The sequence below is a fragment of the Paramisgurnus dabryanus genome, chromosome 15 (assembly GCF_030506205.2).
Source record: "Paramisgurnus dabryanus chromosome 15, PD_genome_1.1, whole genome shotgun sequence".
Taxonomy (NCBI): domain Eukaryota; kingdom Metazoa; phylum Chordata; class Actinopteri; order Cypriniformes; family Cobitidae; genus Paramisgurnus; species Paramisgurnus dabryanus.
The window spans coordinates 35,113,787-35,132,580 of record NC_133351.1 but is presented as its reverse complement, the minus strand read 5'-3'; the positions used below and the strand labels follow the sequence as shown (position 1 = coordinate 35,132,580).

The window sequence follows — 18,794 nt, the reverse complement described above, 5'->3', positions numbered from 1 at the left end:
AGAAAAAAATATGTACCCCAGCTGTCACTGGGTTACCCTTTATAAAGGTCCTAATATGTACCATTAGGTGCAGATATGTATACATTTCATACAAATATGTACATTTAAGATACTAATATTTATCTTTGAAGTACTAATAAGCTCTCATTGGTACCAAAATGTACCTCTGATGTACTAATATGAACTCTTCAGGTACAAATCTGTAGCCTACTTTTTAAAAGGGTACCGCCCCAATGACAGCTGGGGTACATATTATAAAAACAATTCTGACATTGTGCACATACAGTAATAACATCAGCTAGATCACATACTGTACGTTTATTTATATTCTCTATTAGGCCTATCTTACAAATAATCTGATATAAACTGTATAACGATACGAAAATTCTATTTAAAAATGTGTTGTTGTTGAAAAGTTTTTGAAAAGAATGAACCTCTGACCAACACTCATTTCATGAATTCATGAAAAGAAAGGGTAGGCAGCCAGTATGCTGCAAAATCATGATGTTTGTGTTTAGTCTTTTGATTGATTGATTGATCGATTGATGGATGTTTGTTAAATGTTTAGACCTTTTATTGTGAGAGAGCCGCGTAATGCGCGTCTTTACAGATGTGAGCATATGGAGCTGTCCAGGTGCTGAAACGAATATTAAGGCATTTGCAATAGTGCAGTATATGAAGGATCAATTCTTTCAGTACATAAATCGAAATTACAAGCCTATAAACTCAAATGTGGTTTAGTAAAAATGATCCTTAGCAACTTATCACACATGAAGACCACTACATGCGTGAACTAATGCGTGTCTGTATGTGGGAGCCGTGCTTAAGCTTTAACAAAAAATAAAATTGATTGCGTGCTGCCACCATGTGGAATTCTCCCAAAGTACCCACAGTACCAATCCATACAGCATTCCCTGTCGCGTCCCAGATCCAGGACAAAGAAGTGGACAGTAAAAATAGCTTTTCTTTTCAAGGTTAAGGAAATGTCCTTTTAAATGTCCCCTCCAAACCACAACATCTCCCCTATGATTATTCGTAATGAATAACCTGTTCAACCTGGCTAAGAACAGGTGCTAAAGTGCATGAATAAAACATGAGGCACTAATATGTTTGGTGTGCTGTTAGGAGTGCTGTCCCTGATGTTTTCAAGGTCAGAATGACACTCTGGAGGTGTGTGTATAGTGTGTTGCTGTTGTAAAGTGTTTGTTCGTGACTTGCTTTTTCATTTAAGGCACCAGGTCCTGCGGGTAAGTGCCAGAGCTGTCGTAATGCTCATACTGATGCCTCGAGAGAAATGAGATGTGTTTCAGTCTCTGATGTTGTGGAGAGGTGTACGGATAACCAAACCGTGCGTCCTGCTCATGTTGCATTTCGATTGAGTATAGTGGCAAATTAAACATTAATATCGTGATTGAGTTTTTCTTCCTAATATATATGTGCGCTGATTCTACAGGAGGCAACATCTGCGTTGTGGAAATTTAGTGCAGATTTTGGATACTGTTGCGCTCCCTGTGATCTTTCAAAAGGTAAGTGTCTTCTTTAAATGTGCATGTGAAATATTAATTGAAATATTCATGTAACAGGTGCTTCACGACAGTCCAAGCACAGTCTGCACTCTATGTTCACTGGGTTAAACAGTATATGGCTGGGTTTTATCACGGGAGTCTTATAATAAATACAGCTTATACGAACCTATTAATGGGTATCTGTTTGATACTGATGTATGGTACAATATCTCAAAAGCAGTTTCAGTAACCTTTAAAGAACAATTATCTATGTATCTTCTAGATTGAAAAATCAATATTCACAATATAATCAATGTTAACAAGTGTCGGATACATTAATCAGGATAATGTGGGATTCCTACAGGAGTGATGATGAGCGCCAGATTCATTTGAATGAAATAAACTTTTAAAATTTTGGCGTCATCATGCAGCAACATGCAAATTTTGAGAGGTTTAACTAGGATTTTTTTAAAGCATGGTAACCTGTGTGCAAACATTCGGGGTTAATATTAAAATGTAGTTTTTATAGTAGTTATATTTATAACCACATCTAAAGAATGGTTAATTTGCATGTTTGCGTTTAAAATGATTTAATCCTTTAGTGTTTGTTAAAAATTATAACAAGTGATTCTTTTATATCAGGGACGAGCTTTAACATAAGCATAACTCTCCCAAAACCTTTTACTAGTGGTCCTCCTGTTAAAGCCATTGACAAGTGAATTGCGACTATAAGCACATCTAATGTAGTCAATTAATAGCCTACAACTTCATTGATTCTGCACCTCTATTCCCTTCTCTTTCCTATCACGAAAAAAGAATAAAAAAATACTTGACTATATAACGAAATTTTGTGAGACTGGGCTGCTCTTCCCCTCTTTATGATATAACATTATCAAACAATATGTCATTGGTAATAGTTAAAGAAGCGATTACTCTGTAAAAGTTATAGCTGAACTTTCCCTCTCTCGTTTTCTCTCACCTCCAGTCATCTTGACTTTCTTTTCAACTAAAACAGCAGCAGTTTCCCCGAGGGTGACAGCGCACTTTGGATTAAGGACTTAAACACTTGGGAGTGATGGCGGCGTCGGTACCCTCCTCCACCTCCTCCTGTGGCGGTGATCCAGACCCCAACTCGACAAATTTACGGCCACCCTCCTCAAGTAGGTCCATCGCCGATAAACCGCTATTTCACTCCTGCTATTTGCTTTGTGGCCAACGACATTAATCTTGTCGCCAAGGCGGGAAAGCGGCGCTATTCGCAAAGCTTCAGGACCAACAAATCACCGCGACATTGCGCGCGCAGCGGACATCTCGCGCCAGCCAGCAGCCAGACGAATTCGCTGTCAACATAGGTGATGGTCTTTAAAAACACGTGCTCACAGACAATTAGTCGAGACAGACGAGCAGTCAACTCGCATCTGTCATCATCGATTTTAAATACCTCTCATTTGGCTTGATTTTATATATAAAACGGATTGTTTTTTTTTCAACAAAATTTTTAGTTTAAGTATATTATTATCATTATTAGGCTGTTATTATTGTTATTATTATTTCTGACACCACATTGCAGTTCTATAGGCTATATTAAATTTCCTATTTATTTTTCAGTTGTTTTACATTTTGTGTCGCCTTTCTTAAGTAAAAAATGATCGCGGGTCTGTCTGAAGAAGTGTGTAATTATGCGAAGTGTAGCTATAATTGTAGGCACTCTAAATCGGTGCTAATGACTCGCTATTCGCTTCAGTGTGTTCCTCTTAGATGGGGGATGAACAGCACACTGTGTATTAATAGCCTTTTCAGCCTGAGAGATTTCCATTATAACAGGAACAATAAACGTGCTCTTTAAAAATTAGTCACGGCATATTGTGGCCATTTCTTCAAGTTTTTCCGTAGCTCCAGGGTAAAACAACAAAGCTCTTCATTTCTTAATGTACATTATGCTTATACTGTTTATTTATATGTAGCTTAGCCTACTCTATTTCTGTCATATAGAAAAGCGAAACTGATGGCTATTCATTCACTCTTGGAATGTCATTTTTAACAAAAGTGAGATAATAAAACCACATAAGGTAATAAAAATAAGCAAAGTTTAAATTTTCACGTGGATGTATTTTGGCTTTGTAGAAATTAGGGATTTGGGCATAGTCTGTTTATTTCAAACAAACAAAAAACAAACTTTAATTCAAACAAAGATTTAAAGCCATCCCTTTATTTTTTTAAAAAAAAAACATGTAGCCTAGACTACCGAAGATTATCTACATTTTATCCTAATAACAAAAAAAATCTAAATTTAGTTATACACTTAAAAAAAGGCTGGGTTATTTTCAGAATTGGGTGAAAAAGGGATGTACCTAGCCCATTTCAGCCAACCTAGGCTGGGTTATTTAAAAATAAATATAAAAAACATTTTGGGTTTAATTTACCGGCTGGGTTTTTCCATTTTGACCCAACAATAGGTTAAAAATATCCCAGTATTTTTATAGAGTGTATGATGTTTTATAGCCTAATGTATAAAGAAAAAGTAAAAAGACAGAATAATGCGCTTTAATGCACTTGTGATGAATGGAGAAATGGAAAGCAGAAGGGTCGCTGGGAGACTGAGGTCTGGACCGACAGAGATAATGACTTGGTAAATGGTGCTGAACTCGTAATAGCATTGAGAATTTGGGACGCAGGGGCGGGGTACCTTACAGCTCCAAATGAATTCTCAGATTCGGCCTGTATTAATTTTTAATTTATATTAGCGGTATAAAGGATGGCAAATTTACAGCTTGGGTAAATTTAAGGAGAGGATATTGCTTATTGTATTTCGCGGGTAGGCGGGCACTGTTATTGTCATTTTATTTTGCCAAATTACTAAGAGGTTTGCCATTTTTCCCAACAGATTATGACTGGAGTGGAGTAGCACACGGCTGTACGAGAAAGCTTGGAATGAAGATATGCGGTAGGTTTTCACACCAACATGGATTTTGCACAAAATCATTTTGTAAATCTAAAAAAAGGAAATAATATAGCCTACATGTAAATATGTTTATATTTTATGTACATGCATATATAAAACATATGTTGCATTATTAAAAAAAAAAAACCATGCCAAATATAGCGTCGTGTAACCTACGGCTGAAATACTGCATGTTTCTTAAACTGGCAGTGTGGTGCATCACATTACAGAGTTAATTGCTTTTTGATGGTCAGATGTGTTTCTTTAGCGCCTCCTTCTGGCAGTTGTGACCATGATAACCTAATTGACAGTAAACAGACTCCTTAAACTAGCAATTACATCCTACATTCATTATTTACCTGTAAGTACAGGGACAGGGTAGTCTTAAAAAAAAAAAGTAAAACACATTGTGACTGGAGGCCAATGTGTGCGACTGTTATAGAAGGACCGAAAATGCAGACAGCCATGCAGTGTAACAACACGAATAATACTGAAAATATAGCAAATGTATGAATATAAGATATTTTGTACTGATAAAGGTAAGAGTGTTGAATTGTAAGGTCTTTCAGGCTTTATTGCCAGGCATACACAAAAGAGCAAAGAGATGAGCTGATAATTACAGGAGATACGGTCACCATGAGGGATTTACGGCCAATGGAAATCTATTAAATTACAATCCGTCAAACCTCTGTTTGGTCGAGATAACACAAGTCGCCTTTACATACTGCCATCGTGAAGGAGATGCGGGATCTAATGCTGTGGAAATAAAGTAGGCTATCCTTCATAAATTATAGGAGCTTCATCTCTTTATGGTTCACGATTTACAGAAAAATAAAATATAAATTGTCACATATAGATAACCTACGTTTAGTTACAAAAATGCAAACTGTCTTCTAGTAATTAAAAATGAAAGAAAATTAAGCTTAACTGTGATAGCTATTAAATTATACTCGAAATGTGACTGGTGTAGATGCGTGAATAATCGCGTATAAGCGGAAGATGTTGAGAGTTCATAAAAGACCCCAACATTTCTACTAAAAGTTTTTTACCAAAATGATATTCAGCTCTGAGAGGTGTTTGTAAAACGGATGATTAATTGATTAATGCAGATTTGCATCTACATGTACATAATAACAATTTTATTTTTGAATAATGGTCTAAATTATCCATTATAAAAATGCTGTATTAACAATACCCAATGATCTGGACGAGCGCAGCATCAGCACCCTGGACGCGCATCTCTCAGACAGTCTCTCAGTGATTTACAGTGGCCCTGAATGACTATTATTGGCTGTTAATACAGACACTGATGTCATCGGCTGTGACCTCACCCAGATAGACTATAAAATCATGTCTCGGACAGTAAGGACATCAGCACTGCTGCGAAAATAAGTTTACAGACCTATTAGGCCTATTTGAGATAGGCTACATTATTTTCCTGTAATGTTTGGAAAAAGAGATCTCTCGTTTCACTCCTCCTCTCTGTGTGATAATGTAGGATTCTTGCAGAAGAACAATAATGCTGACGACAAGAGTCGAATTGTCGGCTTTTTTAACGATCAGCAGACATCCAAGAGCATTTTCACCCAGGATAATGAGCGAGAGTCTCGCTACAGACGCACAGAGGCAGACTTCTCAAATCTATACGCAAGGGGTGAGCATACAATCACTTTTACTTTTGTTCGTGACATAGCCTGATCGCCTTTATTTACAAAGAATTAAAATAATTAAACGTTGTGTTTTTAAGCAGATTTCGTGGTGCTACAGATTCCCCTTATAGTGGCATTTGTGTTAATGGCCCTGCTCTATATCGTTTATTTATTTAATTGCATTTAATAAACATTTAAGCATGTGTTTGTTAAGAAACTTGTTTGATTTTAGATTATGAGTGATTTAAAAATAAAGGTGCTTCATGATGTGATAGAAAAATAATTTTGCTTGTGTGGTTCCATAAAGAACCCTAAACATCCGAAGAACCTTTCTGTTTCACAAAAAGATCTTAGTAGTTAAATATAATTTTTTAGATTATTATTTTGAATATTTTGGACAAATAACATGTTGGGTTAATAAGTAAACCTATGTTAGGTGGTTTCAATGCAATGCTGTTTCAAATCATGGTTGGTTTAACAACAACCCAGCATAAGTTTATTTATAACCCAACGTATTTTATCCAATATTTACCAAGCTTTGGGTAAAAAACAGCACAATTTAAAGTGTATAAAAAGGAAAAGGTTTTTTTTTTTAAACGTTTGACTGAAAGTGTTTTAAGGCATAACTGTGAAAAATCCTTTTGGAGCATCTTTATATTTCAGAATGTATAGATCAGTAATCCAAGAGAAACATAATTGCAAAGTTAGCTTTTTATTGTTTCTGTTGAGTTTCCACTTTAAAATGATATGTAACTGAGATCAGTTTGCACTCAGAGATCTTTTTAAGATGCCAGATGCCATCCAAATGCTCAAAGAATCATCATGTTGATTGTATGCAGTAAATATTTGTTTCTATTGCATAACTAATTTTTGAATATCCTGTTGGTAACATTTCTTTCATCTGTTAACTGCATCCTAACATTGTTTTCCACTCATAAATGATTTTATCAGATTGGGATATTTATTTTTAAAACTGTAGACCAATTTGTTGCCTTTTGATCTAATCGTGATAAATCTGATTACAGATCTGCTTCCTTCCAAAAATGGAGAGGAGTATACAATCCAGTTTCTTCTGGAGGTTGTAGACATCCTGACTAACTATGTGCGGAAGACCTTCGACAGATCCACCAAAGTGCTGGATTTTCATCATCCCCATCAGCTGCTGGAGGGAATGGAGGGATTTAACTTAGAGCTGTGTGATCAGCCAGAGAGCCTGGAGCAGATCCTGGTGGACTGCAGAGATACACTTAAATATGGAGTTCGGACAGGTAACTGCACTTTTAACCAGTTCATATTTAAAGCACAAAAGTAATCTCAAGTGTAAATACAATGGTGGTAATTGTATTTTAAAAGAGTGAAAGTGAAAGTGTAAACATTGCTCTGTTGTTCAAGCATCAGACCTGTTTGATATACTGGCTAAAATAAAAAATAAAACATAAAACATATAACTAATTGTGTGAGTTTAGGTGGAATCTGATTGGAAAGCTTGTATTAAGTATGCAATTCTGTTTAGCACCACTAGAGGCACAAACATTAATCTCACTTTCAAGGAATGGATCTGAATGAATAAAAGCCGAAGTACAGTGCTCTTCCAATTTTCTCTGTCAAAAGTTTGGGTTAAAACAAACTATGGCTACTCTTTATTGTAAAGTCTTTATACACCACTGATAATATAGTTGTAGATTATATTACATTTATGTTTTAAGATCCTCCTAAAACTTATACAGCGCACATTTAAGCTAAATGTCCATTGATCTTCAGAGAAGCAGTTGATATTTATTTAAAGCACAAAAGAAATCTGATCAGGGCGATCATTTCTGATTCCTTTCCATTGTTGACTGTATGATGTAAATATATATAAACATTCACAATACACAATAGTGTAAGAACTTTTGAACACTGTGAACAGGTCAACGATATCTGAGCATTAGTTCAGTGTTGGAGTTCACTCATGTTCTCTCTGTCTTTTCCTCACAGGTCACCCTAGGTTTTTTAACCAGCTGTCTTCAGGTCTAGACATCATAGGTTTAGCTGGAGAGTGGCTAACATCTACGGCTAATACAAACATGTGAGATCCACATTTCTTTACGAAATTGCTTTACATATTGTATCTAAACTTTTCAGGAATACAACTTTTATGGTGAGTCATTTCATGAAGTTTGTTTTATTTTCTCTGTTAACTGGAGACTATGTTGAGGTGTCTCAGAATAACACACAGTATTACTGTAGCTCTCAGCAGAGATGAAACAGAGAGTTTTGCGACAGCCTGCAGATGGACATGGCCAGAATGTAGAGTAACACCTCATTGGTTAAGGCTAATTTACACACGACCAGCTGAGACTTTCAAATAATCCCCTCCCATCACTACCCCCATCCACAGACAAGAGCAACAAACAAACAAACAAAACTTGAGCTTTACGTTTAAGAAAATGTGAGCAGTGCTTGTCTGAACAAAACTGATTGCTAGAGTGCATGAAGGTAGTTTTTTAAAGGAGCATTTCACCCGTAGAAACATTCATCTTTATTGAAAGTGTGTCATATTTGTAGTTGAAATGTAACATACATTTAGAATTTGGGGCCTATTTGACCGAGAAAATGGGGTGTTTGTAGTCTCACCCCCTCTACAAAGATATTTGACTTCCTGCTTTCAATGATGCAAAATGATGATTTTTACATCATTGAAAGAAGGAAGTGCAACACTGAAATCTGTATTTCTCCTGTCTCAGCGGCTACTGAGAAAATGATGCACGACCATTCAAAAACATGACTGGGGTTCTAACTATACAAAGCTTAATGCAAATGGGTGAAATGTCCCTTTACTGTAATGAAAGACAATAGTGAACAGTGAACAGCCTGGTCTTGTTTGACCTCAAAGGGTCACAGATTTTATGATGTCTTTCACAGTGCATTTTTAGATCAATAAAAATTTTTACTTCCCTCATTCCTGCAATTGGTGGATTTCAGGGAGCTGTATTTTCTGACAGTACTACTTGACCCCAATAAATGGTAAAAGTCAGTTTTATGAAAGAACTGATATAAAAATCACAAAAAGCACTATTTGGCATTTTTCAGATGCGACACTGGTGGAAGCCCTGAAGGACCTTAAAAGCATCTTTAAATGTGTCTCAAATCCTGTTTATTAACTAATCAAACAAAGTGTCTCAAAACCTTAACAATTACAAATTTGTTCCTGAAGAAAACTTTAATGGTCTTAACAGTCTTTATAATTCTTGTATAAATTATAAAGCAAGTGTCACTAAAAGTACCCATTAATTCCTTCAGTGGAATCTTCACATCAGAATATATCTATGATCCACTGAATGGGCTGATGATACGAGTACAGATAAATATAGAATTTTCTTTTATTGTCAAGACATTTATTAATGTGGGACAGGTAGAGATGACAGGTTTGTGTGTTTACAGGTTCACATATGAAATTGCACCAGTGTTCGTTCTAATGGAGCAACTAACCCTGATGAAGATGCGAGAGATTATCGGCTGGCCAAATGGAGAGGGAGATGGGATATTTTCTCCAGGTGTGGCATGTAAACAGCACAATATTAATAAATTCGACATTGAAAGGGTAAAATGATTTTATTCTCTCAGCTGATAAATGAACTGATGATATGAAAGGGTTAACCACAGAGGAGCTAATGCAGTGCAAACATTTAAAGTTTAAACTTGCAAGTCCTTTCATCTTTGATTTTTTATCTTGACTAGTGATGAGTTGCTATATACAATAAAGTTGAATTAGCTTAAGTTATTTTAACTTTATTTATTAAGATAAGCAACTCATCACTAGAGAGTTGCTATTTACTTGCTATTCAAAGTGTTATTAATGTCTAAGTGTGCACTACAGTACAGTATGTGGTTGCTATGGTGATTGCTAGAGTGCATGAAGGTACTGTTTTTGAATGAAAGAGAATAGCAGTACACAGCCTGGTCTTGATGTTAGTCAAAACCAAGTTGATACAAATTTCGTAAAATACTTGACATACCTGATAGAATTATGTCACAGAATTGATTCATTTATTTTAACAGACCTATTCTTCATCTTGATAAAACTTGTTAAATGTATAGTTGTGTATTTTCAGGAGGAGCGATCTCAAACATGTATAGCGTGATGGTGGCACGGTACAAGCATTACCCTGAAGTTAAAATCAAAGGCATGGCTGCGGTTCCCAGGCTGGTGCTCTTCACCTCAGAACATGTGAGTCATTTATAGTCACTTTATCTTTATGTCTCTCCTTTTTCAGTTGGTCCATGAAGAGGCTTTCTAGGGAGGCTAATATGTAAGCTAATGAATTCTGGGTAGGTTTCATGATTCTATCTGTTTTGCCAGTAAATGCATTTTGTCAGCAAATTAATTCATCGGTAGCTGTTAATTACACAAGTAAATATAATTTATTGAGATCCAGCCACCACCGACAGACTTTCAGACTTTCTGTATCTCTCTATCATTAAAAATAAGCATCAAAAATTAAATGCTTGATAATTTATAAATGTCAATATATTTTAATATGACCACCAACATTTACATGCGTGAACACATATTCTGTATTCAAAGCTGCAGTCCCAGTATGTAAATATGGAGTAATTATGTTGGATTAGAGCCTGTTATTATTATCATATCTATAAAAAAAAATAATGAGTAAACGTGCTGAAGTTGATGCTGTGTTTATACCTCATGCTCTGCATGTTTTTCTGTGAGAACCCAATGTTAGAAATGAAAGAGAAACAGAAACATCCTGGGTTATATCAGTCTTAACAAACAATATGTGGTGCATGATTAGTTATCCTACCTTGCAACTTAAAAACCAAGAAACCAAAGCAAATTACACCAACATCAGTCAACATTGCATAGACAGAGAGAACACAAAGGCATAAAATACTTGACAAATATACAAGTCAAATGGGTTAACAAGACTAATTAACCAGACAGACCTGGCAACAAATCAATGGAGAAACAGGAAACAAATGCACTTCATCAACCAGAACTTCAAAATCAAAGCTGCACAGAGAACACATACTATAGAAAACTGAAAACTTCTGGGGAAATATGTAAGGAATAATTGACGACGGGCCATTAAATTATAAGAAAATAATGCACACCCAAGGTGCAATGCGGCACGAAGCGAAGCAGAGTGCCGTTACACCACAAGTGTGCATTATTTTCAAATAATTCAAAGGACCGGAGTCAATTATTCCTCTTATACCACGGTTACCACAAACATTGCTCTGGTGCCTATTTTTAAGACATTTGACAAGGTAGGTGTGTGGTTATCAGAAATTAATGCATACCCATGGAACATTTCTCAGCCAATCAGAATACAGCATTCAACGGATCCGTGGTATAATACAACACAATATCATGTCAACATCAGTAAAATGTGACTTCATTTAACACATTGTTCACAGAGTCACTACTCTATAAAGAAGGCGAGTGCAGCGCTGGGATTTGGCACAGAGAATCTGATCTTACTGAACACAGATGAGAGGTATGAGAGAAATCTCTGTGTGTTTGTGGACCGTCACATCTCTGAGACTATGTGTTATATTTGCTTTTCTTTATTAGAGGTAGAGTCATACCGGCTGACCTGGAGGCAAAGGTCATTGATGCCAAGCAGAAGGTAAGTCTTTTGTAAACACAGACAAACTAACTAACAAGACCTTGTTCAGTCTTATAATGAGATTTTAACCTAGTGGTTCTCAAACGTTATGGAGAAATGAGAAATCACTACACATGATATGCATACAAAAACATATTTATTGCTGCCACAAATAAAAATTAAATTGAAAAAAAATGTTTAATTAAAAGCTGGGGGGGCCCAGGCCCGGGCCCATTTGCACATGCATACCCTGCATGCCCAGACGCTACGCCACTGATACAATTTAGTGCTGTTGGTTAGTAGCCTTATTATTCTGAGATTTAATTACAAAGAATTAATAATAAATGTATGTATTTCATAAAATGTCATAAAACTGGAGCCCCCATGGGACCATGCCGTACCCCCTCCAGATTGAGAACCACTGTGTTAAGTGATGGTGATCATATACTATTATAATTACATGTTTGTTATTTTATTTAAAACATGGCTGAATAAATTAAGCACCGTAACATCCAATAAACTACAACAACCATCCAAAAACAGCAGCACCTATGTTCACTTTAAAAATAATCAAATAGGAGTTTCGGCCATCATACAAAGGAAATTTGCCAGCCACAGTCTGCCGATTTTAAAAGCCAGCGGGGAGCTATACAAACCAGTCGCTTCTGCAGTAAACTGAACCATTAACCATCATTTACAGTGCCTATAACACTTTTAGCCAGAAGAACTATTGGGAAAATGTTATGTCACCTTATTTATATTCATGAGCTGAAAAGGCGTAAATTTAAAAACTTCTCTCTTGTTTCTTTTCTGTCCAGGGATTTGTGCCGCTGTTTGTGAATGCAACAGCTGGATCGACTGTTTATGGTGCCTTTGATCCAATCAATGAGATCGCTGACATCTGTGAGAAATACAACATGTGGCTTCATGTAGATGTAAGAACATTCACACTTATTATCACATCACCAGTGTTAACCTTACTACACTTCTTCTTAAGCTTTATTAAACCTCATTTCTGAGGATGGTTTGAGAGACTTTAAAGTCCTTTTACAATAAACAAATAAACATTTCCACTTGATTTTTGTGTAAAATTTTCACTAAACTTTAAAAAACCCAGCATTGGGTCAAAAAGGGACAAGCCGTTGGCTTAAATTAACCCCAAGAAGCTTATATTTGAACCAACAAAGGGTTGAAACCACCCAGCTTAGGTGAAATTACAATCCAACGGGTTCGATATGTTCGTTTTTGACCCAACACTGGATTGAAAATAACCCAGCACTATTATACTGGATAACAGTCACCTACAGTACATCTGCTACGGGTAACATCTGGCTAATGGGTTTTGATGTCAAAAAGGGATAATAGTTAATTTTTAAACTGGGGTCACATAAAGTCCATCTCAACGGGTTTATTGAGTTCTTTTATAACTGATGGTGTGAATGTCTGTGTCAAGGGAGCGTGGGGTGGAGGTCTGCTGATGTCCAGAAAACACAGACACAAATTACATGGCATCGAGAGGTATTAAACATATACTCTTCTATAAATTTCAAAGCAGCCAAATACACACGCGTGTGCCGAATGCATGTCGTTATTATGGGATGTTCTGTTTCTGCAGAGCCAATTCTGTCACATGGAACCCTCACAAGATGATGGGCGTTCCACTACAGTGCTCCGCCATTCTGGTCCGCGAGAAGGTAAGAGAATAAAAATAGGATTTCAAAGTGAATAAGTCCGAATCGTAATGGAATAAAGAAAAATTCAGTGATGTCATATGAATAACACTTTATGAAAGAGGTAAAGCAGCAGTAAAGAGGAAAGGATTGAGATCACTGGAGCGTGTTATCAGCTTTCAGACGCTCTCGCTGTCTCTGACATGCCATTATGTGCATCTTCTCTCACACTTTTGTGTAACAGGGTCTTCTACAGGGTTGCAACTCCATGTGTGCTGGATATCTCTTTCAGCCCGACAAACAGTATGATGTCACGTATGACACGGGGGATAAGGTCATACAGTGTGGTCGCCACGTCGACATCTTTAAATTCTGGCTCATGTGGAAGTCAAAGGTGAGAAGATACATGGATATATATGCACAACGTGAATGAATGGATAGATGTACAATGATGGATGGAGGAATGATTAAACATGGACAAACAGATAAATGGAGGGATGGACAGATGGATCAATGAATTGATGTAGCGATGGATCAATAGGCAGACAGACAGACAGATGGATTGGTGATGGATGGAAGAATTGATAAAAATGAACAGATGGATGGATCTACTGTATGACATGTTGTGAATCTCCTCTATTTAACAGGGCACCATTGGTTTTGAGAAACACATAGACAGATGTCTGGAGTTATCGGAGTATCTTTACCACAAGATAAAAAACCGTGAAGGATATGAGATGGTGTTTCAAGGAGAGGTGAGTAAAACACATGACCCATCAGTCTGTATAACTAAATCAGTCCATTCATTAACCTGTCTGAGACAGATCTCTGATCTTTCTGATGCAATCCATTTAAAAAAAATGTGTGAGTAAATCTAGTTTCTATAAAACTATCAAGCCATGCATGTTGGTCTTTGTCTTCCCTGTCATAGCCCCAGCACACCAACGTGTGTTTCTGGTACATTCCTCCAAGCTTGCGGGGTCTGCCGGATGGACAGGAGAAAAGACAAAGACTCCACAAGGTAAGGCAGTTAAAGAGCACATATTATGCCACTTTTAACAAGATGTAATATAAGTCTCAGGTGTGTCTGTGAAGTTTCAGCTCAAAATACCCCACAGTTAATTTGTTATTGCATGTACGAATGCTCCTATTTGGGTGGGAGTTAAAAAACACTTTTTCATGTCTGTACCTTTAAATGCAAATGAGCTACAGCTCCTCACTTCCTTACCAACAGACAATGAGAATTTTGATTAAAAATAGATAATTCTGTCGGAGCCGATGGTGTTGTGGGCAGCGCTCCGACATGTGGTGCTTCCCCACTTTCGGCGACCCGATTTCGATTACCGGCTCGTGGTCATTTGCCGATGCATTACCCCTCTCTCCTCCCTGTACTTTCCTTTCCTCTCCTTAATCACTTTCAAATAAAAAAGAATGTAACTTGTAAAAAAATAGATAATCCCTGTGAATACAGTTTGAGACAATGGTATATTTAGCTGCATTAGTACTACAACATGTTAAGAAACAGGTAAAATTAAACAGTCAGTCAGTGGCTGTGGGCGGGGCTTTGTCGGTGTGACATCACATTAACAAGAAATCAAAACAGCATGTTTATTGGGACTAAAACAGGAGTGGATGGATTTTTTACATAGCAGAGTTGTTGTGTTCCCACACTGCCAACACACATTTATGTCCAAACACTTTCTAAAAGTGGATTTTGCACAATATGTAAGGACTAATTGACGGCGGGCCGTTGAATTATAAGCAAATTATTCCGCTTATACCACGGTTACCAAAAATATTGCTCTGGTGCTTATTTTTAAGACATTTTAAAAGTTAGCTGTGCGGTTATTGAAAAATAATCAACACCCATGGAACATTTCTCAGCCAATCAGAATAAAGCATTCAACAGCCCCGTGGTATAAGGGCCCTTTAATACAAACATCAAATTGGATTTTACCCCATACTGAACCATGGTGTCATGTGTCTTAAAATCTAGGTGGCCCCTAAAATCAAGGCAATGATGATGGAGTGTGGGACAACCATGGTGGGCTACCAGCCTCAGGGTAATAAGGTCAACTTCTTCCGAATGGTTGTGTCCAATCCAGCTGCTACCAGGTCAGATATCGACTTCCTCATCGATGAAATAGAAAGACTGGGCCAGGATTTATAAGAGGGCCTGTGGGGTGAAAAAGGAGAAGACATTTTGGAGTATTGTATTTGCTGCACGATCCGAGTACTAGACCGGTGGAGGGTTCTAGAGTAATGAAGGTTCCACCAGGGTCACAATCTAGACTGACATTCCAGAATGAAGAGGTGGTGAACTCCTTGATCATTTTAATACTGAAGAACCATACAGTATATCGTGACAACAAATGTCTAATCCATCCTGTCATCTGCCTGATACATACTGGAAACATTGTGCTCACTATGCTATACAACTAAACATTTCAGTCATGTTTCAGGATCAATACAAGTTAATCTCTATGAATCACATCTCTTGCCTGGTTTCCATTAAAGATTTGCACAAACACACATTCTTTTAAATGTCAATAAAAATGTCAATTAATTTCCATTAACCCATGTTCTGCGACTAAAACGCAAAGGTTTCCTCTCGCTATAAGTCATTCCAAAAATCATGGTGACGGATGGTAGGTTTATGTATTTCACAGACACTAGAGGTCTTCACAGGTCCACTTAGATCTGAAGCCCAGAGGTCCAAGCCTGAGACCCGAGAGGATTTGGGTCTAAATGTTTTTACGTGTGCCTCGGACATGGGTTGTGTATATTAGCGGCCTCAGGTCATTTAAAATGAATGCGTTTTTGCCAAACAGAACCTAGAATCGGCCAAACTATCTTGTGTGTGTGCGCATCGGGTCCTTTTCCAACTGCCCCTGTTTACCAAGAGCGCTTGCAACATCTGGCTGACGCATAGACTGTAAAAAAATATGGACGTAGTGTCTGTGACATCACCCATTGGTTTCGTTTTTGAAGCTTAAAGTAGGCGTTGCCTGCCGTCGCCATCATGCCACTCATCTCAGGTCATCGCGAATCACTAGCCGAAAACTGAAAATGGGTAAAGAGGCGGGACATGGGTGAAGCTGGGGTGGCTGGTTGCTGAAACCACGCCCGCCGAGCTCGATTCTAGTGACAGCAGTTGCCGTTGACCCATCACTCAAGTGGCCACGCCCTTAATTATGCAGAACTTTACGGCTTAATATAATTTAAACGGATGAGTTACAAAAAAAATCACCCCCCTCACAGTTGTCCTGAAGGGCAAAATTAGCTATACCAAAAACACTTTTTGTACCAGGCTGTAAACATATTATTTTCTACTTTAAAGTTGGGCATTTTCATCATGGTGGTCTACGGGAATTGACTCCCTTTTCGTTTCGTTTTCGTTCAGCGGACCAAATTGGTTGTAAGCCACCGAGGTTTCTTTCTGTCTTACTGGTGCATGTGGAGCTGCAGACCGCCGAAGCGTTGGTGATGTTTACATTTGGGTCCAATTGGGTTACAAAAAATGCCACTGGTTAGGGTTGAACTTGGGTCTAATTTTCTTGTTTGGGTCAGGTCTTTATTAAAAAAAAAAGATTTTGCACATCGAGTTCAGGTAAAAAGTTATTTGGGTCATATCGGGTCAGATACATTTCTTTGGACCAAAGATCACCTCTAACAGCCACAACCCAGCAAGCAATTTTGCATTTAAAGGGTTGAAATTTTATTGATGTCTAACCATAGCCCAAGAATAAATAAAGTTAAATAAAATAAATAAATTAAAAAAACGACATTCAAGTTTATTTTGGCTAGAAGTGGGCTACCCATAGCCGGACTACATCGGGTTAACCAAGATGGAGAAATGATAACTATTGCTTGCTGGGGTTATTAGTTTTTAAATTTAATAAAAGGAGACGCAGGCATGTTAGCTAAATATTAATGGCAAAGAAAACCCCTTACATTTGGAAGTGGCCTCGGAGAGGTTATAGTTCAAGAATTTGCATTTATAAAGAATGATCATGTGAAATTTACCCCCATCAGGTGACCTGTAAATGTTAAAAAATTACACTTTTTGTTTTCATTGGACAATGGACATATTTTCAATTCACAATTTCAATTTGCACAATTTGAAGAGTAATGGAAACGCAGCTTGTGACATGCTATTGTGTTTACGTTCACAGTGGATGTGCCACAATGATGTTTTGTGTCAATAGAGCTTAACTTGTTTCGAACAGAACATTTCCTTTAAAATCCATAATATGTCTGAAAGGTAAATATAAATCAAAGGAGTTATACTGTAAAATATCTTATAACCATCTGGACATAGTGGTGTCCATGTTATTGCACAGTCAAATACATAGTTTCTTAGCTGTTATGTAATATAGGACTGATTACTGTATGTACTGTCATTGGACTAAGACACCGATTTTTAAAATGTATAAACTTTGCGTAAATTGTGATTGTTTGTGACAAACATCTATCACATACAGTAGACATGTTTGAATAGTGCTAAAGATTATCTAGAGCTACTTGTTGACATGTAATTTATATTGCAAGAATAACTGTGTGAAAGACGTAAATCTATTTGTACCTGTGAGTAGCTTTATTTGTATATGAGAGACAATATTTCTATTGTTTAATTGTCTTAGATATTTTCATCTATTTATTAACCAAAGACATGGGACGAAATGACATTTAGTTACAAATCTGCACACCTGGCATAGTAATAAAGCAAAACATAGACTTTATGTGTAATATCAATATAACAAGCTTTTATTAACCATACTGCCATGCAATGAATGTTGTAGCTGACATCTGGTTCCTGATGGTCACAGAATGTTATATTAAAACTGCAAAAAATATATCATTCAACTAAAAGAATGAGAACAGTAAATAAATGATGTAAAATAGCATTTATGGTGATGAAATTTGGTGATAAAACTTGAAAAAGAGATTTTTATTAGTGGATGTAGATGATTAGAGATTGAGTTATTGTCTTATACAGTGACCAATTCCTGAATCTCCAAACTTTAGGAAACTGTGCTAATAGTTTGTGTATGCAATGTTGATTTAACTCTGCCCTGTAGATGCAATTCTAAAAGCACTGTATTTTAACCTACAGTACAGTCACTGCCTGTTTAAGTGCAATGTTGCTGTTCACTTTCACCATTACAAATAAACATCAAACGTTACACCTTCTGTATGTCTTCATTCACATCATAAATATCTGGGATTTACTCATTTAGAAATAAAATCTGTAAGCTGTGAGCTCTTTTCATGGGATATGTCCTATCTTAGATATGGTCAAGTGTGATGTCATTTCTCATCTTAATAGACAAAGGCCCAAGACGGCACGAACCACCAAATGTTCACGTTCCAGCCCATTTGACAGAGATTATCCTTGAATTTCACAGCCCTCTGATGTA

At 37.0% G+C, this 18,794-nt stretch overlaps 1 protein-coding gene across 6 annotated transcripts; it reads left to right on the top strand.

Annotated features, from left to right (window-relative positions):
• The first annotated feature begins 1,228 nt into the window (after positions 1-1,228).
• gad1a (glutamate decarboxylase 1a) lies at positions 1,229-18,560 on the top strand. 6 transcript variants are annotated; one of them, XM_065293253.1, is made up of 18 exons: positions 1,229-1,247; positions 1,454-1,526; positions 2,521-2,665; positions 4,390-4,449; positions 5,945-6,100; positions 7,121-7,363; positions 8,073-8,163; positions 9,519-9,631; positions 10,190-10,305; positions 11,514-11,593; positions 11,671-11,725; positions 12,523-12,639; positions 13,158-13,222; positions 13,320-13,398; positions 13,619-13,768; positions 14,022-14,129; positions 14,306-14,395; positions 15,371-18,560. In XM_065293253.1, the coding sequence occupies exons 3-18, from the start codon at positions 2,581-2,583 to the stop codon at positions 15,542-15,544; spliced, it is 1,782 nt and encodes a 593-aa protein (XP_065149325.1). In that variant the 5' UTR covers positions 1,229-1,247; positions 1,454-1,526; positions 2,521-2,580; the 3' UTR covers positions 15,545-18,560. The 6 variants fall into 6 exon arrangements, with proteins under 6 accessions (XP_065149325.1, XP_065149326.1, XP_065149324.1 ...); XM_065293254.1 differs by having other exon boundaries at positions 1,236-1,348; positions 2,524-2,665; XM_065293252.1 differs by having other exon boundaries at positions 1,236-1,348.
• Positions 18,561-18,794: the final 234 nt, after the last annotated feature.

What these genes read in the sequence shown, in the direction of transcription:
- gad1a (XM_065293253.1), top strand. Translation starts at nt 2,581, where the DNA reads ATGGCGGCGTCGGTACCCTCCTCCACCTCCTCCTGTGGCGGTGATCCA. An exon ending in TCTACGGCTAATACAAACAT is followed by an intron (nt 8,164 to 9,518) that starts GTGAGATCCACA and finishes GTGTGTTTACAG; the next exon opens with GTTCACATATGAAATTGCAC. An exon ending in GGCTCATGTGGAAGTCAAAG is followed by an intron (nt 13,769 to 14,021) that starts GTGAGAAGATAC and finishes TCTATTTAACAG; the next exon opens with GGCACCATTGGTTTTGAGAA.